The sequence below is a fragment of the Prionailurus bengalensis genome, chromosome C2 (assembly GCF_016509475.1).
Source record: "Prionailurus bengalensis isolate Pbe53 chromosome C2, Fcat_Pben_1.1_paternal_pri, whole genome shotgun sequence".
In the NCBI taxonomy this organism is placed as follows: Eukaryota; Metazoa; Chordata; class Mammalia; order Carnivora; family Felidae; genus Prionailurus; species Prionailurus bengalensis.
In genome coordinates, this window is record NC_057350.1 from 78,868,153 (window position 1) to 78,893,778 (window position 25,626).

The 25,626-nt window shown below is 38.5% G+C and overlaps 1 protein-coding gene across 6 annotated transcripts in view; it reads right to left on the minus strand.

Moving 5' to 3' along the window:
• TP63 (tumor protein p63) overlaps positions 1 to 5,857 on the minus strand; it is a 230,023-nt gene extending 224,166 nt beyond the window's left edge. For 3 of the 6 annotated variants that reach the window (XM_043594602.1, XM_043594601.1, XM_043594598.1), the window contains exon 1: positions 5,693 to 5,853. In XM_043594602.1, the coding sequence (XP_043450537.1) occupies positions 5,693 to 5,805 (113 nt within the window). In that variant the 5' untranslated portion in view covers positions 5,806 to 5,853. Of the gene's footprint in view, positions 1 to 5,692 lie in introns of all 6 variants that reach the window. The other 3 variants (XM_043594594.1, XM_043594593.1, XM_043594603.1) reach the window with 2 other exon arrangements.
• Positions 5,858 to 25,626: the final 19,769 nt, after the last annotated feature.

The following is a 25,626-nucleotide window of genomic DNA, read 5'->3' on the forward strand; positions in this document are numbered from 1 at the left end:
GACTATATCTCACTCTCATCTTCTACTGCCCCCACTCAGCACCAAAAAATAAAAATAAGTCAATAAAATAAAATAGTTTCTGGAATTCTTTAAACAAATCAAAACCAACAAAAAATAGTTTGAGTTTCTACATCTACAATTTGAGGATAAAAATCCTTCACGTGGTGAATTAGTTTCCTATTGCTGCTGTAACAAGTTACCTCGAACTTGTGGTTTAAGCCGATACAAATGCGTGATCTTACAGTTGGGTAGGTCAGAAACCTGACATGGCTCCTGCTGGATTGAAGTCAAGGTACTGGCAGGGCTGCATTCCTTCTGGAGGCTGTAGAGGAAAATCTGTTACCTCGCCTTTTCCAGCGTCTAGAAGTGCCAGCCTTCCTTGGCTTATGATCCCCTTCCATCTTCAAAATCTGTTAAGATGTTTTTCACATCACAATTCTGACTCTTTTTCTCCCTCCAATTTCCATTTTTAAGGACTCTCACGATTACATTGAACCCACATGGGCAATCCAAGATTGGCCTAATTTAAGGTCAGCTTAAACCTTAATTCCCCTTTGCTGTGTAATATATCATATTTACTGGTTCTGGAGATTAGCACCTGGCCATCTTTGGGGGCCGTTATTCTGCCTTTCACACCTGCCCACCTCCCAGGTGGATGAGATATGTAAGGTACCGGGAATACTTTGTTAACCATAAAGTTCTATACAGTTCTAATAAAATGATTAATATGTTCTGTGGTAGAAATAACATTGAACTGGATAATGAGACTTAAATTCTAGGTCTGGTTCTGCTTCTATTTTGTTCTGTGATTTGGGGAAAAACACTTTGCCCCTCTGGGATTCAGATTTCTCAATTCTGAAGTATAAGTACTGAGAGAGACCAGCCAAGATCATGCCAAGACCCATAATTGTTGTCCTTAATTCAAAGATGATATAAAGCAAAATGGAACTTCAGGTATGCCCACATGAGGACACAATTGTTGCTGGAAAGGAATCCCCAGTCTAGCTGATGTGCTACACACACAGAAGCACAACTGAGCATTACACTAAGGGAATGCATTTCAGAGTTCTGTTGGGTTCATATATAATCCTCCAAGTCCCAGCCGTGAACAGTAGATCAGAGGTTGTAATCTCTGATTACTTTATGAGGAAACTTTTACTTAAATAGCTTAAATGATTTCATGAATGTCATACAGTCAGTTAGTGATGGAGTTAAGACTGTGATTCAGATCTTTTAACAAGTTCTATGTGCACTCAACTAACACACTTCCCCGCCTCTCTCCCAAATAAATGCACTTACAGCAAAGGAGTAGCATACAGAATTGTAACCCGTCATACTTCGGGCTAACCACAAATGATCATAAAGTTCTTTGAGAACTTATTCTGGTGAATATTGTAAGGCTTTGAAGCATTTTCTTGTTGGTTACAACTGATGGATACGTTAGTCCCTGTTGACAATTTGTACCTTCATATTTCTTTAGGAACCAATTCTTCCTGCCTTCTGCCTTGCTTCAATTCAAGCACTGATAGAGACAATACACACAGACCGTTGCATGCTGGCTTGTTACAGACAAACAGTGATTATGGAGATGGATAAAATGAATGGAGCAACCTTACTAAAAACTGTTTTGCAATGGATGGATACATCCTTTATCTCACATATGAAATTGTATTATTATATGTTATATCAATTCTGCAAGTCTTTGTATGTGCATAAAGAGCACTGTGGGAGTATATTTCATCTTCATACTTGTCATGATCCTGATAGGAGTAAGAGCACTTGAAAAAAGAGTGATTGTAGAGAATTTAATGAAGAAACTATGTATCAAGGTACAAGGAATAGGATAGGGCTTTTTGGAGTTAATCATGGCTGAGACTGGCTACCACCTCTAAGCTTGAAAGAAAGGGAGAGTAGGGACCAGTTACTTGAACTCAAGACATTTGGACCTGTGGCAAGGGCATCTGACAGGACCTGCATCCTTTAGTAAAAAAATCCAACAGGGAAGTGGCCTGGGAAACATATATCCTAACTTCATTCCTATGCTCTTTTAACCCAAGAGGAAACCAGAGGATAAAGGAACTGTCAGTGTAGTCTTTAGAAGTAAGCTTCCAGAAGAACAGAACAAGAAGAAGAATGGAGGACACATGTGGAGAGACAAGTGGAGGGCACACAACACACCTGCCTTTCTGTGATTTCATCTGATAAATGAAATGATCTTCCACTATAAGTTCTCTGTCACCACACTTCCTTTTGGGATATATTTAGAAAACAGAGTGAATAAAGTTGACCTTTCAGCTAGTACAGCATAACATTTTCAATCAATATGTAATTTACACAGGAAATACTTCTTACTCATCCATACACCATGCTAGCAGTTTGAGCTTTTTTGAATAGAGGGGGCTGGCAAAAAGAACACAAAATTATCTTGCAAGTGGTTCAAATTTTAATGTTTCATTTTCTCTTATTTTTAGCCCTCGGCTATCATATTACGTTCAAGATTTAATCTTGGTTCATTTTTATTATCACTTTAACTGCTTTGTTTTCAAAAAATTATATTTTGAAAGAAATTAATCTTTCTTTTAGAATTACTCCATTAAAAAATCTATTTTAAAAACTAGATGGCAATTCTAAAAAAAAAAAAAAAACAGGATGAAAGACGGCCTCGATTATTACCCAACAACACACTAACAGAGATTTAGCTTCTAAAATGCTAAATTTTAGATTCATCTTGAATTTTTAACCTATTAATATGTAAACAGAACTTATTGCTCAGTTTTCATTTTTAAGAAAATGGTAACTTACCCACTGGCTCTTATTTATTTATTTAGCATAATTTCATCTATGCTTTGATATTTTGTGAAAACCAAGTTAGCAATAAAATGACAAGGCTTGTGATTTTTCCCACCTTTTCCTCTTCTTTATAATGGTCAATGTCATCAACAAGGGAAATCTAAGCTGTATAGTTTTCATGCCTCTGTGGTTATCAGAAGTTTTTTCAAAGACTAAAGTAAATTAGGATCAATACTGGGGCAGAAATAAACGTATAGTGTCAATATTTTTAGGTGCAAAGGAAAAAAAAACAGTGAAATCGCAATTTTAACTGAGAGAATGATTATCATAGTACTTTGAAATTGGCTTTTTGGGAAAGGCATTAACATTCAGTAATAAATGGTAATAGCATCCCTCATTTATCCTATTCTGTGATAGAAGGAAATCATGCATTAAAGTAGCTTGGAGCTAAAAATAACAAGATATCTTGTTCTTTCCTCTTTTGAAAATTCCCTTTCATGACTTCTTTCAAAAGACAAGGTCAGGAAAAAGACAGATTTAACTATGTAGATGACGATGATTATGGAATGATTAAATTTGGTCTTTCTTAAAATAGATTTTGTAAACTGAGAACTACAAGGGTTGTCTGCTAAGAAAAAGCAACTCAAACCCATTCACTCACTAGGCGTTAAAGTGAATATTGTTTATTCTTACTTTGGCAATATACAGTATCGCAGATTTCTTATAGTGATAATCCACTTATTCATTTACTCACTAAGCAGGATAGATAGGAAAATAATAATAATTCAGCTCTTAAAGTCTGTGGCAAAACATTTAAAATATTTGAGGAAAATATATCTGTTATTAAATATGTAAGTATCGCTGAGTTAAATAAATGAACATCATAGCCATATCTTACCCATTTTGGTATTTCCAGTGACTTGCACAGAGTAGATAGATGATCAGCAACGAACTTTTTTCTGCTCTTTATTTGCCACTTAAGTTTTAATTACAAATAGAGAGGACACCATCTTGCCTAACACCATTTATCAGGTGAATAAATGTTTCCTGACCCCGCCCCCGCCCCCCCCCCCCCCCCCCCCCCCCCCCCCCCCCCGGCTACCCCACGCCGCTATCTCACAGCTCCCCATGTGCTTTTGTCCTTTCCCCAGAAACAACACTCACCATGATTAAAGCTTAGGGGATTTGGCAAAATGTAAAACTATTTTAAAGTATTATGGGTATTTTGAATTTTACAACATGTCCAAAACAGATGATTTTTGCTCCATGAATTAACAGGTTGCAGGGACAGTTTGAGACGCAATTTTCTCATTTATTTATATTTAAAGGCTTCTCTTGTCAATCACTAGAAATGCCTCTAAGGCAGAGGTATACAGGATTGACGTGTGGGTTTCTAGTCAATAGAAGAAAGTTTCTTCTAGAGCTGAGGTAGATCCAAGTACCTATTTAAAAAAGATATCCACAAGGGAAGCATTATACAGCAAATGTTTCACCAGAGCTATGCTCGTAGAATAACATTTCAAAAGAATTTCAGTAGGATAGAAAATTTTGTGCCTGGAAACAAATTTTGAGAACCAGAAAATGTTGGGTATTTTGCTCTTTATTGACCCAATCCCAAACTCCAACTAAATTTAATTTTCAAATTATCCAAGAACATCAGCTCCAGGGCCGTCCATTTTTGTTAACATTGTCGTTTATGGCAGACAGTAAGGCAGGAATCCAATCACCACTTACATTTCCTATTTCAACCTGGAAAACCACAAACTTGCTTCCTCTCTGTCTCTCTCTCTCTTTCCTTTTTCTTCCTCTCTTTTCTTTCTCCGCCATTTACCTTTCTGCTTTACTTTTCTGCTTCTGCTTTCTCAGACAGCCCACCAGAAACCTCACAGGAAGAGGAGCAAAGTCTACATAGTCCACATTAGTGTCCTACATGGTGACAAGTCATATTAATGAGAAAGATCACACATCTTCCATAATTGCCTAGGCAATTTGACAGTAACTGAGCCCTTCCCAGAGAGCCCACTCCACTTCTAGTACAAGGTTCCAATAAGCACCGGTGGTGAATGACAAGTTAACCCCTTTGGAACCTCACCATTTTCAACACTCAAAGGACCTCTCTCATTAGTCTTATAAAATAAAGTATGAAATTCCAACATCACATCTCATGCTGTTAAATTAACAACATCACACTGCTACATACGACTTAAATATCTCCCATAACTTTATGACTGGAAAAACACTGTTCAGATTTCATTTACCAGTTTAAAAATAGCAAACTCTAATTTGAAACACATACACACACATCGTGCATGCTCGCTAATATTCCCTCTTAGTACTAGGCAAATGTTTCTTCCTATAAACATAAATAAAATTCAGTATCATCATAAATTTTAAAAGTCAGATTTGTCAAAAGATGATGTTTGTTATGAAACAAATCAAGAAGAAAATATTTCTTAGAGTCAGAATGACAAGCCACAATCTGGCAGTATAACAATGGCTACTTCATCTATTTTTAATGTATAAATCAAAAGTATTCTGTGTTTATTTTGACTCGAAGATAGACCACAGATTATCATGTCCCTGTCCAATGACATTTCTTCTTCTTGGGTGGGTGAGTGCTGAGCAAGGCAAAGAACAGAGTTTAAACATCTTAAAGGGGTGTGACAATTTTTCAAGAAACCATGGGAAAATTGTCTTCCACCCTTGTCACTTCGTAGATCCAGACATGAACTAAAATCAGAAAAGATGCCCACAGACCACTTTCAGTTCACAGAAAGTCCAAAATAATATCGCTGTGCTCATAAACAAGGAGGGGTTGCCCTTTGTCCACAGCAGAAACACTCATAATACACAAGGCACTCCAATTAAGTTTTGATAGAAGTTACGTCACATTTCAACTCACCGCTGGATGTATGGGTCGGGACAGTACTGTAGGGTGGCACACCGTGAAGTTTCACAATTCATTTCCTCCAACTCTCTTTGACAGTCAACAAGTGGAGAACAATTATATAACATATACACATATACCTGTGTATATATAGATATAAAGCCAGGAGCCTAAAAGCAATAGGGTCAAATGCTATCAGACATAGAAGTTTAGACACTTCCCCCCTTCACACACATTTGCAAAGAGGCGGAGCGTTTCTTGATTTTAGCCAATGAGATTTGTCAAGTGACTAAAACCTCAGAAACACTTGATTCTTACCAGCTGGGCATCCTCTCTAAAGTTGTTCTTCCCCCTCTACCACGGCTTTAGAGTCCTGGAGGTATAGTGGCCACACTTGTGGTCAACTTGGAGGCATCGCCGAACTTCTGGTCTCTCCGGTGATTGGATGCTGGCATGAATGGCATCAGAGTTTAATTTCAGCAGCCTGGACTTTTGAAACAGAACTAAGCTGATGAGTGTCCACCCTGCTTAAGTTAATTAATGTTTCCTTGTATCTGCATACTGATATGAACTGAGGACTTCTATAACTGCTCCTGGTGCTTTTTTTTTTTTTTTCCCCCAGAGCTGCTTAGGAAGGGTGTGTGTGTGTGTGTGTGTGTGTGTGTGTGTGTTTTCATCTCCACCTCCCCGCCCGCCTCTCCCCTCCCCCCTGCCCCCCCCCCCCCACTTCATTCTCCCTTTCAGCCAACCGCCTGTTGTGGTCACAATCTCAAATAGCAAAGACAGGGAAATTCCTTGATTATATTTAACCTAGAACTCACTCTTCGTCTCAACTAAGAGAAAGAGATATCCATTCACATCCCTTAGAAGTTTTGCCTGCCACGAATAAAAGAAAATAACCATTACTGAGTTGGGTGTTTTTAAGATCCTACCTCAAACACACGCACATGATTTTCTTAAAGTGATAATAGTATATTACTTCAGACTCTTTTGAAGCTTACAAAATCATTTCAAATTGCCTGTTATTGAAAACATTCTAGGTTTACTTCAACCTCTGTCAGTCTGTTGTACTTTCTTACTACGTTTTCCTGTTTTTGCTGGTTTGAGTTTCACTTCGGCTCAACCTACTTTAGAGTAAAATCATTAGATTGTTCATATATCCAAAAATCAATATAATATCAGAAAATTCTACATACAGAATAATTTATTTCCTTTCTGAATACAGGCCGTAAACCGGTCCTGGTTTTGTGGATTTGGAAATTGAATAAAATATGATTCAGAAGCTAAATTAAAATAGACTCCAGCAGGAAAAAAAGACCAGTTTGTGTGCCTGAGTGTCACCAACAGGGCAAGTTCATGTCTTCCCCTCACTCCTAATCACAGGTCACCTGTGAACTGTGACAGGAGCAGTTGCCGAATTTTGTGACAATCTAAAATCCTTTCCAGAGAAATTTGACATTTCCTTAAAAGAAATTCCAGTTCAAAATGTGTTTCATAAAAATATTTCATTTGTTGCTTCAGCCAGGATAGAAGGGAGAAGCTATTTAAAACTTGACATTCTCTTCCCTTACTTAGCCTGAGAGTGTCTAACATCTGTGAATTGTGAAATTCACAAACATGCTGGCCTGAGCCCCAGCCAAATCAAACAGCTTGTTCTACAAAATGTGAAACTTGAAGGGAAGATCATTTTACTAATGAATTAGAGATTTGTTAATTGGAATTAGAGTGTTTGGCTTTACTCCTGCTACTGGAATACAGGTGACTGGAATATACAAAGTTCTTAAATTGAAAATAGTCAATTTCCTCTGGCTATGGCCAGGTGACTCCATCACGCAGGGCCTTGTTTTCCCCATTTATAAAACAAGAGGTGAAATAATGATCTCTAGTGCAGTGCTTCTCAACTGTTAATGCATCTGTGGGTCACCTAGAAATCTTGTTAACAGGTCCTCTAGTTCAGTAGGGGTGTGGCAAGGCCTAAGACTATTTCTCAAAACCCACCATGTGATGCTGCTGCTTCTGGTGTTAGCATCACATTTTGAATAGCAAGACCTAGTACTCCATCCAGGCCTGATATTTATTTACTTCTAGGAAATAATCAGGACTCTCCTACATATTTTAAATTACCAGGAGAGGCTCTAGGCCCCCAAATAAGTTATCAATTTGCAAACATTTCTAGCATGTTTTTCATTTCAAAAGGTTTATAGCCTAATTTGTAGAAAGGGGCATTAAAATTTTTTTTTAATGTTTTATTTATTTTTGAGAGAGATAGAGAGTGCGAGTGGGAGGAGGGAAGAGAGAGAGGGAGACACAGAATCTGAAGCAGGCTCCAGGCTAACCAGCACAGAGCCTGACACAGGGTTCGAACTCACGAACCGTGAGTTCATGACCTGAGCCGAAGTAGGACACTTAACCAACGGAACCACCCAGGCGCCCCTATAGACAAGAACATATAAAATGCATGCCTTGACATCAATAGTTGTTATTTAAAAAAAAAATCCTAAATTTACTTGGCTACGAGGGACAGCTGTTAAATGGCAAAAATGTTTACATAAATAATTATGTAAATGAAAAATATTGGGTACTATTGCATTGCAGAAATAAATGCAGAGTTACCTGGTCCAAGGGCAAAAAGGCAAATTCTTTAGGATTCGACATCATGCCAGTAGCATACATCATCTACAACCTGGGAAAAATAAGTGACAATTATATTATAATTACCATAATTGCCACTTATATTAATATTACATCTGTCTTCCCCCAGGGGTATCGGGTTACTATACAAATGCGTAAATTCTGTCTTTGGTGTGCAAGTTACATGTTTTTCCAGCAACTTAAGTCTTTTAGGCAAAGACTGTAATAGAATAAGTTACACGTAAGCCTAGGAAAAGACAATTGCCTTTCTGACCAAGACCTACAAGTTTGAAGGATATCGTTGGTGACAACTTTTGATGTGCACGAAGAGGAAGAGAAAGTTATGGGCATAGGGAAACACTGGCATTTATGGCCTGGAATTCTGGACAGAACGTAAGAGAAGGGGACACTTTCTCCTTCTCAGCTCCTAGCAGCTGAGAATGTGCACTCTGCCAAACTCAGGTGTTTTAAACACAAAACTTTGTCCCTGATGCCCATGTGAATTATTTCACTATAGCTCTTCTTTATGCACTGGTTACCTCCTTCCCTGGTGGCTCTCCTGCCTTGGCTCATATTTTGTCCTCCCCTCCAGAATGTTTTTACACCCCATCTGTTTATATCCACATTCCACAAATCCTTCAGAGAACAGGAAGCCTTTCTCATCCCTCCAGGTGAAAGGAAGCTACCCCACCTCTAATGTCTATATCTGAATCATATCTATACTTGTACAAGGGCATCTGCCTCGTAGATTTGAGCAATTTTTGCATAAGCCCCGTCTTATGTACTGGACCATGAACAGACTGAGGGCGGGTTTTCTAGCTGATTTGTCTCCGCATCTCCAGGGACTAGCAGAATATGGCTCAGTGGAAGAATAATGTGTTTATATCTTTGCAAAAATCATCTAATCCTAAGTATTACAAGTAATTGAAAAAGAACTTCTATAAAACACTTGACTTTTTAGAATCAACATTATTGGTGTATAATTTAAATACAAGAAAATCCACTAATTCTGTGTTTAGATTGAGGTTTGACATATTGTATGCCACCACAACCAAGATATAGAATATTCCATTACCCCGAAAGTCCCCTCATCTCTCTTTGCAGTAAATTCTTTCTCACCACTGACCCTAGACAATCACTTGCTTGCTTTTTGTCATTATACATTAGATGTATATTATCCAATGCAGTTTTCTCTGATGAAGGAAATATTCTATAAATGCACGGCCCAACATGGTAGCCACTAGTTACATGTGGCTAATGTGTTGGGGAAATAAATTAATATTTGTATTGAATTTTAATCAACTTAAACTTACAAAGTCACCTATAGCTAGTGACCACCATTGGTGAGCAGTGCAAATATAGAACATCACATAAATAAAGACACATAGTATGTATTCTTTTGTGTCTAGGTTCTTTTACTCAGCACATTGTTTTTGAGATATATCTATGTGGTTACACAGATGAGGACCCGGTTCTTTTTTATGGCTGTTGAACATGTGGTTTCTCTCCTTTTTCTTTCTTATTTTTGTTATTAAGTACACATTCTGGTGTTGGATACTCAATTTTGGCCACAAGCAAAAGTCCAATAGACTTTTGAAGAGCTCAATAATAATATATCCTATCGAGTACCTTAGTGATGTGGAATAGCTCATTTTTTTTTCCAAGGCTGCTAAAGCCCTAGAGGAGACAGCCCATATGTAAAGAAACTGGCTAACCTGGGTTTAGTCTGATCTCTGGTGCCGACTTACCCTGACCTTAGGCAAGTAGCCTACTTTATTTGAGCCTTAGATTCTTGATCTTTAAGAGGAAGGATGTATCAGTGAGAATTCTTTTGTGATAAGCAATAGAAACTAATTCTGGCTAATTAAAAATCAAATTATGAAAATATGTTTTTTAAGAACCATGAACATTCACAGAGTGGAAGAGGAAGTTGAAAAACGAGGTTCAGGAAAGAGTTAGAATCAGGAGAGCTTCAGGGATCTAAGTAACAGGAATGAATAGAGGCACTTCATGTTGCCACCACCAGAATAAATCAGACCCAACAGGTTTTTTTGAACTTGAGTCATTTAGCTTACAATTCAGATTCTTAGAACGGAGACCCATTTTTGGCCAGCAGAAGTCTGAACACATTGATTGATAACCCCACCAAGACAGGACCAAAGAGATTTTCTGAAAGAAAATAAGAGTTTTTATTACCCAAGGAAAGGGCAATAGGTACAGGACAATTGAAAACAACAGATGCCATCATGAAGGGCTTAGAGTGGATGATCTCGCACATTCCTTAGAGCTCTGGCTGTCTGTGGCTGTGGGATTGGAGAAGCTGAATGTCTTTCTTTTGGGTTACTAAACCTCAGGTCCTGTCCTCTCCAAGTCATCCTGGCCTGTACCTCTTTTATAATATGGGAATCAGGAGAGAAATTTTAGCATACAAGATGATAGAGTAAATTCATCAAGTGTCAGTCATGTTGAAGGGACCGAGGAGTTGGGTGATTTTGAGTCTTACGGCATTCTTCTGTAGTACATAACTTCAGTTTAACCCCACAATCTCTGTTTTAGCAAAAACCGAGTTCTGACTTGGGAGGGGGGTGGGAAACTCTACTAACCCTTCCAACTTTGTGCTCTATGAATCTAATGTTTTCTAAAGTCAGGCACCTAGAACTTAAGGGTGCTGGATTAAGGTCAAATGTTTTGTTTTATTTATTTATTTATTTATTTATTTATTTATTTATTATTTTATCCATGAAAATGCAGATGCATTGCAAGCTTAGCAATATGCTTCCTCTGATTTGACCTCCACCTTTTACTGGTCGCTGGAATTCATCAAATAGAAAACAATGTATAGGTGTGCCAATGTCCAAGAGTCTACTGAGAAGAAAGAAGACGCTGCAGGGGGTGTTTGAGAAAAGGGACACTTCTCTATTCAGAGGGCATGCAAGGAAACACAGAGCCCAGTTGGGGAGGGAGGAGGTTGGCAGTTTCCCTAACAGACGAACCTGATACTCTCCAAGTCACACCCAGTGTCCAAAAGCAATGTGGGTGGGCTTCTTTTCCAGACATCCCTGAACAGCTGAGGGTTCCTCACTCCCACCCCTCCTTTGCTTAATGCCACGTGAGTGAGAGATAAATAAGGAGACACAGGAAGTCCTTATTTGGCACTTTCCAGATTTTTTTTCCCTGAACCATTTGGCAGTTGCAGATACGAAGCACCTTACTCTGAATGCCTTGGTGTGCATTTTCTAAAATGAGGAAATCTCTTACATAATCACAATTCAATAACTGAAATGTAGAGATTAACATTGATAACATTTTACCTTCTCTATACATCTTACTCAGATTTTTCCGATTATCCCAATAATATCCTTTAGAGCAAGAGAAAATCGTGGCTATCACATGTCTTTGTGTTTCATGACACAGATATTTTTGAAACGTGCAGGCCAATTATTTTATAGAACAGACCTTAGTTTATGTTTAGCTGATGTTTCCACATAATTAGATTTAGTGATGTATTTTTTGGCAGAAACATCACAAAAGTGATACTGTGTCCATCTCAATACCTCGTTTCAAGAATGGCTGTTTTTAAAGCCCACCACAAGGTTTTCCCCAGGGCTCACCTCAGCATTAGATTTAATATGAACCTAATAAAGTTAAATGTCAAGCCCTCTCACCTGCACAGTCTTGGGAACTACTTAGCAATGCAATACATTTACATGCCCATTATGTTTCTGTAAAACATACAAATGTGAAATATTTGAAGTCCAATCTTCTCATGTTACTGTCTCATTCTAATCCAATTTCCCCTTCATCACCTTTCATGCTGCACAGGGTGGTTGTGGAGGGGCAGTGGAATTTTTACGATCCAGCCAAAGGCAAGTTAGATAAGGGATTCTTTTACTTTGGGTTTCGGGGAGATATATTTATGTGGTTTGTAGTCACATCTGTGTAGAGTTCAATTATTGTGACTCATCCTGTCATTGGAATGGCTTCCAAGAATTCTCCTTCTGTCCATGTATTGACTCAATAGGCAGAGTGTCGCTGAAGCCTGGGGCTGGAGGTCTTATCCTACTATGAATATCCCCTACAATAACTGCCATGGGAATGTGTGACTATCAGAAGAGAAACACAGTGCACAGATCCAGAAAATAATCTGGGGAAAATTTTTTCTTCTTTTTATCAGGCATGTAAAATTATAATCAGTGGAATTAATATCATCAGTATTTAATCAACACCCAGGTTCTCGCCTATCTCTTATGCAGCATATACAATTACAAATTAACCATGTATTATCTGATCATTTATTAAGTAGAACTTATCCTTATACCTGTGTTTGTAGGACTATGAATGTGTGGCAGCAAGTGTGTTTGTCAAACCTTAGAATGGGACTGTATTTATGATATTAAGGCTGTATATGTGATATATAAGAGTCCAAGATTCTATGACTATAAACCTCCAGACTACATTTACATATGATTTACCTATTTATCTATCTGCATGAAATCACTTTGTTTCAGAATGATTTGAGGTAGCTTATAAATACATACACTTATAAGCAGATTAAAGAGTACATATGCAACATTACCAAGGGCTGAAAATAGAATAAAATTGGGAGTTATTTTTTAATGGGTATATAGTTTCAGTTTTGCAAGCCGAGAAAGTTCGGGAGGTTTATTGCACAACAATGCGAATATATCTAACACTACCAAACTGTACGCTTAAATTGTTACGATAGGAAATTCAGTGTTAGGTGTATTTTACCACAATTAAAAATAGTTTTTAATTTAAAAATATGCGTAGGTGAATAAAGAAATAAATAATCAGTATAAACATCAAGGGTAAGAAAAATAGGACAAAATCAAGGAATCAAAGACAGTATTTGCTCACAAAATGTATTACATGAACTTCTACACTTGTGCTAAAGGTCCGTGAACTTATCTGTGAACTTCTAGGAAGTCAGTGTAAGGAGGACTTGTATGTCATATTTTTGATCCACGATAATATCTTAGACTTGTTATACATAGCACACTCCAGGTACAAAATAGATATCTGTTTCACGAATAAGGAAGGGGAGCACCTGAGTGGCTTAGTCCCTTATGCTTCCGACTCTTGATTTCAGGTTAGGTCATGATCTCATGTGAGATGGAGCCACATAGGGCTTTGCGCTGACAGCACAGATCCTGCTTGGGGACTCGTGTCTCTCCTCTTTTTCTCTGGCCTTTCCCCACGTGCATACATGTGTTGCGCGCGGTCTCTCTCAAAATAAATAAATAAACTTAAAAAGAATAGGGGCAGAAAGATGGCATACACTGAGTCTTCCAAATGAATTGATCTGTGGCTTCTAGTCTTGTAAATCTGATGAATTTGTTTGATTGCTTATGACAAGTAAATGGACAGTGGATGATGTAATGAGGCCTGGCTTTCTAGTGGCTTCCAATATGATTCTCTTGTAACACCCTATGGCACTCACTGATTTGACAGTTGATTCACATATTCAATATGTATATTCCTGAAGGGCTTCTTCTCTGTGCCCATCAGGGAACTGGGAGCTGTGGTTAGCAAGTGGATCACTTTGATTCAGTCCCTGCACTCAAAGAAACTTCAGTAAATTGGAAAACAATTTTTTTCATTTCTTTCTTTCTTTCCTTCTTTCTTTTTCTTTTTCTTTCTTTCTTTCTTTCTTTCTTTCTTTCTTTCTTTCTTTCTTTCTTCTTTCTTTTCTTTCTCTCTTTCTTTTAAGCTTCTTACACAAAAGGATGGCTATGGTATAGTTGTGTCTCTGAGCTGCTGATGACCATTTTGCCCCTGGGCTTCGGGTCTGGGGTACCTCGTGCCTTATTGATGCTGATGAGATAAGAACAAGAATTCGTGAAACATGTGTGTAGGTGGAAGAGAATATAATGCAGCATTCTTATTTACTTTTTGTGGTTTAAGCCCAAGAGAGTCAGTTGTGGCTGATAGACACACATTCGTTCGCAATTGTTTGTCTTATTGTTTGCGTATGGATCATCAGAGCATCATAAAAGCCATGGTCTGTGGCAGAAGGGAGGTGGGTGTGAGCCAAGAACCCAAGGCCTGATCTAGACCTGTATATCCCAAAGACTATAGCATGATGATTTATTTCTTAGACCACTGGGTGCTTTTCTGGCATGTAGCTTCCTGAAACATACTGTTTGTTTATGGAGCACAGCTCCCTAAAGGGGGAATAAGGACATTCGTAAAGGCTTTTTTTCATTTTTATTTTTTTGAAAATTAACTATACTCAATGTTAAAATGGAGTTTCAGAGAGCATTTACTTAGAAAATGGCCCAGAAACAGAATGACTTAAAAGTAACAAGCCTGCATATAGCGCTTTACATGTTACAGAACACTTTCACATTCTCTATCAGAGTCTCCCAAGTGACGTGTAGAGAGACCCAGCTCTTCCTACTTCCATCCCTGAACCCATCTGCTCAATAAAATGACATTAATTAAATGCCTATGGTATACCTGGTCTTGTGCAGGGCTCTGGGAAAATAAAGGTAAATAAAACACAGTCCCTTTCCTCCTCATAGTACGTTTGCAAATCCAGAATTTTTATAGTGTTTGCCATTTACTGAATAGTTTATGTCCATTATCTATTTAGATAAAAACATAAAAACCCCAGGAATTAGGCCAAGGTAGATGTTATTATCTCCATTTTGCAGAGGAAGAGAAATCTGGTGACTCTGCCTTAGTCATTCAGCCAGACAATGTGAGAGCTGTGATCTGAACTCAGTTAAACCTGCTTCCCTAAAATTATTGCCACCCTTCTGACCCCCCAAAAGCTTCAGAACATATTGTGTGCATTTTTATGTCTCAGAGTCCCAGGCATGGTCTCTGGCACATATCTCTCAATGTTTTTTTTCCTGGTCCAGTTAGCCTGTGATAACATAAGCACCACAAATGCCAACCCTTAAAGGAAGGCATGAGCTCATGACAAGCACCCACATTTGGGCCAGGAGTCAAGAATGTTAACTCTGCTTATTTTGAAATCTGGGTTGTGCACACTGCTCAAGCATGTGGGCGTGGATGCACTGATAAAATGCTTCTGTGGGATGGAAGTGATTCTTGGGGCATCCTTACAGGGGAATCCGCATGGGATGACCCTTGAATAAATTTTTGTTTACAGCAACATCTCTGTGCCAAGTTTCTAAGGAGTAAATTTAAAGTACGACCTTGGAGGAATAACACCAGTCTGAAAACACAACTGCTCTTGGCTGCCTTTAGGTAGGTAACACTATTTTGCCACTCAGCTACTGAACCAATTAAACCATCTGGATTCCTATTCAGTATCTCTTTATATATATATATTTTTTTTACTTATAGTCTGTTATATTTCTGAACAGAATAAGCGATTTTCCCCGTAGACCTGAACAACCATCTATGTTACAATAATAATTGCATAGATATCTTTTCAAAGTAAAAATCATCTTTTTCTTTCAGATCATGAGACCCTGACCATACATATATAAAGAGAAATGTGTGAAGAGAGAAGAGAAGGAAAGAGTGAGGGAGAGAGAAAGAGATAGCAGATATAATGATGATATTTATATACAGGTGTACATATATGTGTTTTTATATATTTACACAAGTATATCTGGATGTGTGTATGTATATATTATGTATACTGTATGTATATACTTACATTTCATGTGTAAGTATAACAGTATCAATATATAGTATCTATATACAGACAGTATTTACTAGCTAATTTCCCCCTACAATTTACTTCATTTGGTCCCAATAATCAAGTCAAAAAAGCAAGGCAAAATTACTTTAAAATTAAATTTTAAAAATCCTTTCATGGAAGAAAAAAAAAACTTAGGTAGTTTATTCTCACGGTGTGGAAAAATTTATATGGACACTATCACAAAATCAAGACAAAGGAAAGGAAAATCATAAACCCTTAACAGTAATTATTTCTGGGTGGATGGGTTTGTGGAGTGAAGAAAATATTTTCTTGCTAATATTTTTCTATAGTTTTCATATTTTACACAGTGAATATGAATACGTTTTACACTCAGAAATAACCCACATTGAAACAACTATCAAAAGTACTTTCCTACAGAATTTGTCTCTGGAATGCATGTCTAGGAGAAGGGTGACACAAATCATGCCAGAATACATGGATATAGAAAATGTGTCTCAATTCCCTGATGGATCTGGGTCTACATTTCTACTAAAGAGAATTTCTACTAAAGAATGGGAAAGACTTTCACTCAGCCTCATTTGAAATAGACACTGAAGTGCTATTCTAGAGATTGAATTGAATTCTGAGAGTTTACATGGGCTAGTTGAATGAAGATAGAGTTATGTGACCCATGGTCACCAGGACAAGGGTGCAGTGTTTTACACAGCATTCTCTCCACTGACAACCATTGGATCATGAAGGGAAAAATGGCTCCTATAAGACACTTGTGATGCAAGCGTGGTAACCATGGAAATACACAACTCAGCTCTTCTGACATGGACTACGTAACTGCCTGACAGCCACAGCACTGCTCCTTCCAGCCACATTCTATCCCAATGTGGCCATACTATGGGATAGAATAGTGACCACTATTAAATACTGGCCATTACTAAACCAAGCCCATTCAGGAAACACATGGAACATCTCCAATGAGTGATTTTGATGCAAGAATGCTTCATTGGCCTGGCTAACGTTCCTTGAAACTGCACTTTGGTCTGAAGCTCTTTCTACTGAATCTTCCTTCTTTTCCTTTCTTCCTCTTGGTTTTCAGAAAGAGTACTTCTTACCCTTTGAAGTAATGCCACTCCTTCCCAGTCTTCTTCAGCTTCATCCTTCCCGAGGCCTCCTCCCTAGTACATCTTTTGCACATCTAATTCCACCTTGGGCTCTGCTCCTCATAGGATACAAAATGATGTAAGTGATCCTGAGAGTTGTCCAAGAATGCACATAGAAGCTCGGTATTTAAGACTGACCCACGTACCACCTAACAAGTAAATAGGGTGGCATCCAGAGTTATGTGGAACATGAGTAGTTTCTGGCTCAAGTTGAGGCCAAAATAGTACAAATTTCACTAATGTTGACCTGGAAAACACCCACTGTGGGGTTCTAAGATTCAGGCTTTTAGGGAGACACAAGTAACTGGAACTGTGTGGTTACTACTAGGTTGTACTGACTCTCTGCAGAAGGATATTGAGAAGTAGAGGGCACTTAACAGACAGTTAAACAGGCTAAGTGTGAGAGCCAGATGGCCTCTTTGGTAGCTTACAAAGAGCTGAGGACCTCTTTGCAAAAACAAACAAAGCTAAGCAGCAGACTGAGAACCTGATCAGGTCACAGAGCTCAAGAGACATTTGAATGCTCAGTCAAGGCTGGTTAGATATACCTGAGACCCTGAAATGTGGGATAGGACATTAAATAGATGCCTCTGATAAGCTGGTTCTGTAGACTCTCTGTCTTAGTTGGGGCCATTACAGCAAAATATCACAGACAGGGTGGCTTATTAAAAAACAAATTTATTTCTCACAGTCTGGAGACTGGAAGTCTGAGATCAGGGTCCCAGCATGGTCAAGAAAGGGCCCTCTTCCCAGTTGTAGACTTGTTACGTCCTCACATTTAAGGAGGGGCTAAAGAGCTTGGTGGCATCTCTAATGCCAGCACATTGAGCATTAGGATTTCAACATATGAATTTGGGAGGAGGGCACAAACGTTCATACCATAGTACTCCCCTGATATCTCAGAAATTATAGAACTTTCTTCATACTGGAAGATGCTACAGAGGCCTTTCCTGGAAAAGCAGCATGTATTTCACCTCACGAGTTCTTTACCTTCTTTCTTGGCTATGAATCTCCTAAATAGGGTTAAATATCATTTCTTGATGATAAGAGAACCCTCTGTGCATGATGAAGGAAAGAAAATAATTATGCATCAAAGAAATTGCCATAATTAGCTAGCATGTGCCAGAAAAAGTCACAAATATAACCCTGGGTTTGGATTTTGAAGGTACCTGACTGAGAGGGCTGGGATATAAGACTACACGAGAAAGAGTTCATTAACTTGGGTGCACTTTCTCATAACACGGGATTTAACACCCTGGTAAGTACCAGCATGGAAGAGGAAAGCTTACTGCTAGAGAGGCCTCTTAAAAGTCTGGAAAAAAGTGATGAGCAATGATGAGAGAAGAGGAATTGCATGACTTTCCCTGGCAGGTGACAGAGACAGGATAAGGAGGCTAAGGGAACTAGGCATGCTAGAATGGATATATATTGTAAAGCCAGAAGACCTTCCAGGGGATATGTTAGATGGTAAGGCCAACATGACCCATGGTTTTCCAAGGCTATCAAAAATATGCTAAGGAGAAGAACAGCAGCATCACTAAGAAGTTCATTGCTGGCTCTCCTGTGTAAACCATAACTGGTGGTAGGGAAGATTGACACATAGCTGGACTCATTAATATCCATGGCAATGATGCACATCTCACCCCTGGTAACAGAGGCCAGATAGTGCTATTTACCTGCCAGAATCTAGGAGGTTCTAATTACCATAATGACCAGCATGGTCAGAGGTGCAGCCAAGGGGCTTGACCCACAAGGACCTGTGGAGATGTTCAATAGAACACAGCATACCTAGGGGCAACCTAAATGGGCAGTGAAATGGACAATTTTTGAATCTACAGGCAGCAAAAAGCAAGAATGGGAGAGTGGGAGCTAAAGACAGTCACAGAGCACAAAGTGACAACCCTTGCTTGATTTGTGACTTAAATCATTATTAGATCTATAACCCATTGACTGAAGAGGTAGCTGGATTCCTAGGAAAGATAAATCTGACACTATGGCAAGTATAGGCCATGGCAATTCCTTCAGGTTTCCCTGTAGAGACCTACAGCTGGAGCCAGGTTCAGACGTGTGCAGGGATCTCTGCATTTAGAAGCACTCCTCATTCGACTTAATGCTGTATTGTCACCATCTTGAAATTCTTAATTTTATTTTATTTTTTAATTTTTTTAACATTTATTTTTATTTTTGAGACAGAGAGAGACAGAGCATGAATGGGGGTGGGTCAGAAAGAGAGGGAGACACAGAATCTGAAACAGGCTCCAGGCTCTGAGCTGTCAGCACAGAGCCCGATGTGGGGCTCGAACTCACAGACTGCGAGATCATGACCTGAGCCAAAGTCGGACGCTTAACCGACTGAGCCACCCAGGCACCCCTTGAAATTCTTAATTTTAAACAAGTGACCCCACACGTTCATTTGTACTAGACCCCACGCATTATATAGCCAGTTCTTACCGCCGTTGCCTAGGTAACTATACATTGGGTACAGAAGGTCTGAGTTGACATCAATGCCCAGAAACTTCAAGTGTAACCATGGTCCCCTATTGGAGTGGGAGCTCACATGCTTAGGTAATAAGTGGAATCTGGGTTCAAATCCAGATCCACAGTGGGTTCACTGTGTGTGGAGACCGCCCAGTGGTCATTTTTCTGGTCAAGTGTTTAACTGGAATCAGTATACTTGACAATTAGACTGATGCCCACATTGGGTTCTTGGCCTTTAAAGAAAGAGCTATCAGAGTGGGAAAGGTTAAGTGAAAACCTCTGAAACTGCTCATTCAGTCAAGGAAGTAAATAAAAAGGAATGTCACATTCTAGGAAGGATGGTGATCAGTGTCATCATTAAAAAAACTAAAAGATATAGAATAAGGATGAAGGGAATACCCCAATCATATCTGTTGTTTTTTTTTAATATGGCCTGTGCAGAACTCAGATGGATCTTGGGGACTAAGTGTAAACTCTTGAAAGCTCAATTAAGTAATAGCCTTGATTGTAACTGCTATGCCAGAGATTACATCTTTGCTAGGGCAGATTAACAAAGTTTCAGGTACATGATATGCAGTCATCGATTTCCTTAATGTATTCTTGTCAATTTTGATTACAAAGAAGGATCATAAACAGATCACATTCACATAGGGCATGCAACAATAGTCATTTATAGTTTTGCCTCAGGTCTATGTTAACTCACCTTCTCTTTGTCATATTGTAGAATGAAGGTATCTGGGCTGTCTGGTCAACCCACAGAACATCACCCTTATTTGTTATATCAATAACACCATGCTGATCAGGCAGGACAAACAACAGATGGCCTCACTGGAAGCATTGATAAGATACACGTGCTCCAGAGCATGCGGGATAAACTCTACAAAGATTCAGAGTCCTTCATTTCAGTTAAGTCTTTAGGGTGTGTCAGGAATTTGCCAGAATATGCCTTCCAAAGTAAAAGAAAAATTGCTACATCTTGCATATCCTACCGCAAAAAAAAAAAAGAAGCAGAGAGCCTGATTGGTTTTTGGGGGGGTTCTGGAGGAAACACATTCCATGCCTAAGAATAGCACTCTGATCCATATACTAGGTGATCTGGCCTATACACTGAGATACAGGGAAGACTTCAGGGGTCTGGTGGCTCCAGTGGGAGAATCACAATGAAAACCCTGATATTTGGGAATATGTCCATACCATTCAGAGCAGCCAAAATAAGTCTTTTGGTAAAACAGCTCCTGCTATGTTATTGGGTCTTGGTAGCAACAGAATACTGGGCCATGTGGCACTGAACTTCTATTTGTCTAAAACTACATATCATGAGCTGAGTTATTGCAGTTCTTCTGAATCATAAAGTCAGCCCAGCACTTGTCAAGCTAAAGATGAGAGTGGTACACCCAGATTGGACCCAGGCAGGACCAAAGCTTGGTTAGCAGCATGAACAGGTAACTCAGACCCCCATGACCCCCCCCCCCCCCCAATCTACAGCAGTTGTAACAGCAGCCTTCCTGTACTTTGCACCTAAGACTAGCTGAAGGAGGTAGAAAAACCTGTCCATGGCCTCCTGTCACAAACAACCAACTACGACTTTGAGTAAGAGAGAGATGGGAATATCCAAGAGATGCAAAGAAGACAGTGCACTTGGACCAAAGTGAGAGAGTGAGGGGGATGGCACAAGATGAGAGTGACATATTGAGGAGTCATATTATACCAAGTCAGAAGAGGTGCTGGGTCTTATTCCAAGAAAGATAGAAAATATTTGAAAGGTTTCACAAAGAGATGAGACATGATCCAATTAATGTTTTAAAAAGATTGATCTGTCCTGCCTGTGGCGAATGTTCTAGAGGTGGGGTGAGAGTGGACCAGGAAGATTAGTTAGGAATCATGTGGATTAATAGCAATCCAGATCAAGACAGGACTTCAGCCTACCCTATGAATGGGTTACATTGTCTATCCTTGAGTGGGATGTAGCTGTGTAGGTGGATGACACAGTCTCTCTCTTACAGCTCACATTCCAGTATCTGACATTCTGACCAACTCACTTTCCAAAATACATGTGTTATGGTATCCATATAGCTCAGCAGGATCAGTACACATATAATAGTAAGTGCTTATCCTCTTAAATATCACTCCCAATATCTTGTCTTTTGAAAGCCAACTCCTATAGTGAATTTCAGATTAAATATACTCCACATGAAACTCTGCCCCTAGTTCCATATTGAAATAAAACAAGAGAACCACAGTAATGAAGGGAATCAAATCTCTGTGTATATATATCAATATATATGGAATTTCTTACAAAGGGCTGAATGCAATTAAAAGAAAAGAAAAGAAAAAGTTCCTACTTAGACATGCTGAGCCAGTGGGGTTGCCTAGGGTGCTAGCAACAGGGGAAAATGTCCCCAAAGAATAAAGAAACCTTAAGAACATTCCTTAACCATGGATTTAGTCCATAGGATTACTCTTTTGAAATAACATCAATGGATGATAATAACATACCCATTCCAATGAAAGCCTTTTACTTCAGTTTTTATTTACTCTCTGTTAATGATGTCAACACTTTGAATATTACAGTTTTCCAAGAGAGAAAAGGAGCAGTATTCATTTGGATAAACTAGACTCAGAAATTGTTGTGTGTTAAATTAAACATACCTGTTACCCATGTATGGAAAGAACTCTAAAGGAAGTTTTAAGGACATAATCAAGATTTATATTAAAATAATTTCTTATTTATGTTTCAGTATTTTTCATTCATCTTGCCTTAATGGTTAGGAATTTAGAAAATATAAGACTCTAGTGATACAGGGGCACCTGGGTGGCAGAATCAGTTACGCGTCCAACTTCAGCTCAGGTCATGATCTCCCAGCTCGTGAGTTCAAGCCCCACGTTGGGCTCTAGCTGACAGCTCAGAACCTGAAGCCTGCTTTGGATTCTGTCTCCCTCTCTCTCTGCCCCTCCCCGACTTGTGCTCTGTCTCTGTCTCTGTCTCTCTCTCTCTTCAAAAATAAATAAAACATTTAAAAAAACTAAAAAAAATGCAGTGATACTGTCAGGTTGGTGGTATCTCAATTAGACAGTAAAAGAAGGGCAAAGAAAAGAAAAATTCACCTTATGTGAAACCATAATATATTTTCCCTGAATTCTAAGATTAAAATGAGTTGCACCCATTCATTAAATCCACACTTAACGTTCCAAATTTTGGGGGGGAATCCAACTGTATATTACGGAGAGGCCAAAAGTTTGTGAAGTTTTTAAAATGTACTCTTTTTATTTTAATATTGAAGTGCTGTGAATGTGGGTTCCTTTGGAAAGATATTAAAATATTCTTAATTATAATCTTGACAGAATAATTGGGGCTTAGTGTTTGGGTGACAAATTATGCCATTGCTGATTGGAGCTCTAGCTTCAAGTTGGGAAAAAAAAAAGACATAGGATAAAATACCTTCAGGGACAATTCATGCAAATAGCTGATAATATATTTAAACCACATTCTGCCTTAAATTTGTTTGGAAATGAGGCACAAAATGAACCAACTTGAGTTAAATAAACATCTCATGAACGTAAAATATATAAAGTGTGTTTACATCACCAGCATTCTGGGGTTTCAATCTCTCATGGTTCAATGCCTTAATCATTGCCTTCCTTGTCTCTTTGTGTTTCTGACTGTGAAAGACATCCTGGCCTCAGCAACCTGGGGTTTATCACGTGTCTCAGAACTCAGGCCCTTGAGCTACAGGAAAAATCACAAGAAAACTCATTTCTAGAATTCTGATGACAGATGAGCTGAGTGGATGAAAGGTAATAAAACAAAGTTCTTACAGTGGGCTCTATCCACTGCTCTAATTCCTTATAAACCCTCTGCCCTCAGTCTTATGTTATACTTAGTAATGGTCCCTCCCCATGACACCTCAGGGGATTTCAAGAGTATCTGCCTCATCTATCCCTAACACACACACACACACACACACACACACACACACACACCCTTCTCCTTCTTCTCTGTTTTAATTAGAAATTTGATTACTTCCATAACATGTTTATTTTTAAAAGCCTGGTTATAGTGGTTAATTAACTCATAACCTGGGAATTTGCTATAATCAGAGATCTTTGTATCTTAAGCAATTTAAACTTTTTACCTCTTTTTATAAGGGCGAACTATCCCAAGTCCACTGTTTGTTTCAAGTCCAGTGAAATTTTAAGTTATGTTTGCTAGCCTTTTATTAAATTTTATCACAAAATAATAGAATATCAGAGCCATGACTTTTGAGACTGTATGTGGTATTCAAAAAACATTTTATGTCCATCTTAAAAACTATATAAATACTTTAAAGTGGAAAACATATTCCTGCTATCCACTATTTTATGTCTTGGCATTTCCTTTTAGACTCTGTTTAAAGGCCCACAAATTTATGTATGTACAAGGCTTTTGAAAATATATGTATGTGTATATACACCCATAATGATACATATGCTGTTATTACACATTCTGCCTTTTCATTTAACCTTGTATTAGGATAAATTTTTATATACTCATAATAGTCATAATTATCATTTTAAACTACTTTATGTCTATTGACTTGAAATGTTCCCACTTAGCCATTTTACTAGAATAAAAATTTTAACGTTTTTTTTCAATTTTTCATGGCTGGGAAAAATTTTGATAATCACAGATAAGGCAGTAAATACCTCTCCACAAATAACCTTTCTTCTGTTGAGTTAACATTTTATTTCTTAATTATTTTTTACACTTTTTTAAAGGTTTGTTTCTTTTTGAGAGAGAGAGCAAGAGAGTGTGAGCAAGGGAGAGGCAGGGAGAGAGGCAGAGAGAGAGAATCCCAAGTGGGCTCCATGCTATCAGCACAGAGCCTGATGTGGGGATCAATCTCATGAACAATGAGATCATGACCTGAGCTGAAACCAAGAGTAGGTCACTTAACCAACTGAGCCACCCAGGCATCCCTGAGTTAACATTTTAAAATAAACTTTCTAGTTTGAAATAATTTTGATTTACAGAAAAGTTATAGAGATAACAGACAAGTTCCCACCTACCCTTCACCCAGCTTCCCCAAATGTTAACATCTCACATGACGATGGTATATCTGTAAGATTTAAAAAATGAACATTAACTAAACTAACTGAACAACAGATTCTAGAGAGAGGTACCAGGTTTTCAACTAACACCCTCTTGAAACTTTTGGCTTATGTCTTTCATTCGCTCTGGAAAGTTATCAGCCAGTGCATTTTAAAATATTGGCATACTGGGGCACCTGGGTGGCTCAGTCAGTTAAGGGTCCGACTTCAGCTCAGGTCATGATCTCACAGTCCGTGAGTTCGAGCCCCAAGTCGGGCTCTGTGCTGACAGCTCAGAACCTGGAGCCTGTTTCAGATTCTGTGTCTCCCTCTCTCTATGACCCTCCCCCATTCATGTCCTGTCTCTCTCTGTCTCAAAAATAAATAAACGTTATTTTTTTTTTAAATATTGGCATACTAAGGGCACCTGAGTGGCTCAGTCAGTGAAGCGCCTAACTCTTGATTTGGGCTCAGGTCATGATCTCATGGTTTGTGAGATCGAACCCCACATCGACTCTATGCTGATAGTGTGGAATTCTCTGCTCAGAATTCTCTCTCTCCCTGTCTCTCTGTCCCTTCCCATCCCTGCTCAAAAATAAATAATATAAGTTTTAAAAATATACTGACTATACTCCATTCTCCTCTTCTTCTAACTTCTTGGTCATATATGTATCTTAAATCTCTGTCCTTCTATGTTGCATTTTGGCCCATATCTCCATGTTTACCTTTTAATTTTTTAATTCCCTTCTCTGCTGTTTCAATCTGCTGCAGAGCTCATCTGAAGTTTTTCTTTTCTTTTCTTTTTAATTGTATTATTTTTACTTCTAGAAAAATTTATTTGGTACTTTAAAAAAATTTGTAGTTGTCCTTTATAGTTTTATATTCCCACTGGTATTTTCATGCTTGCCTTTTATGTCTTTAGATATTAGTTATCTATTGTGTAACAAATTAGCAAA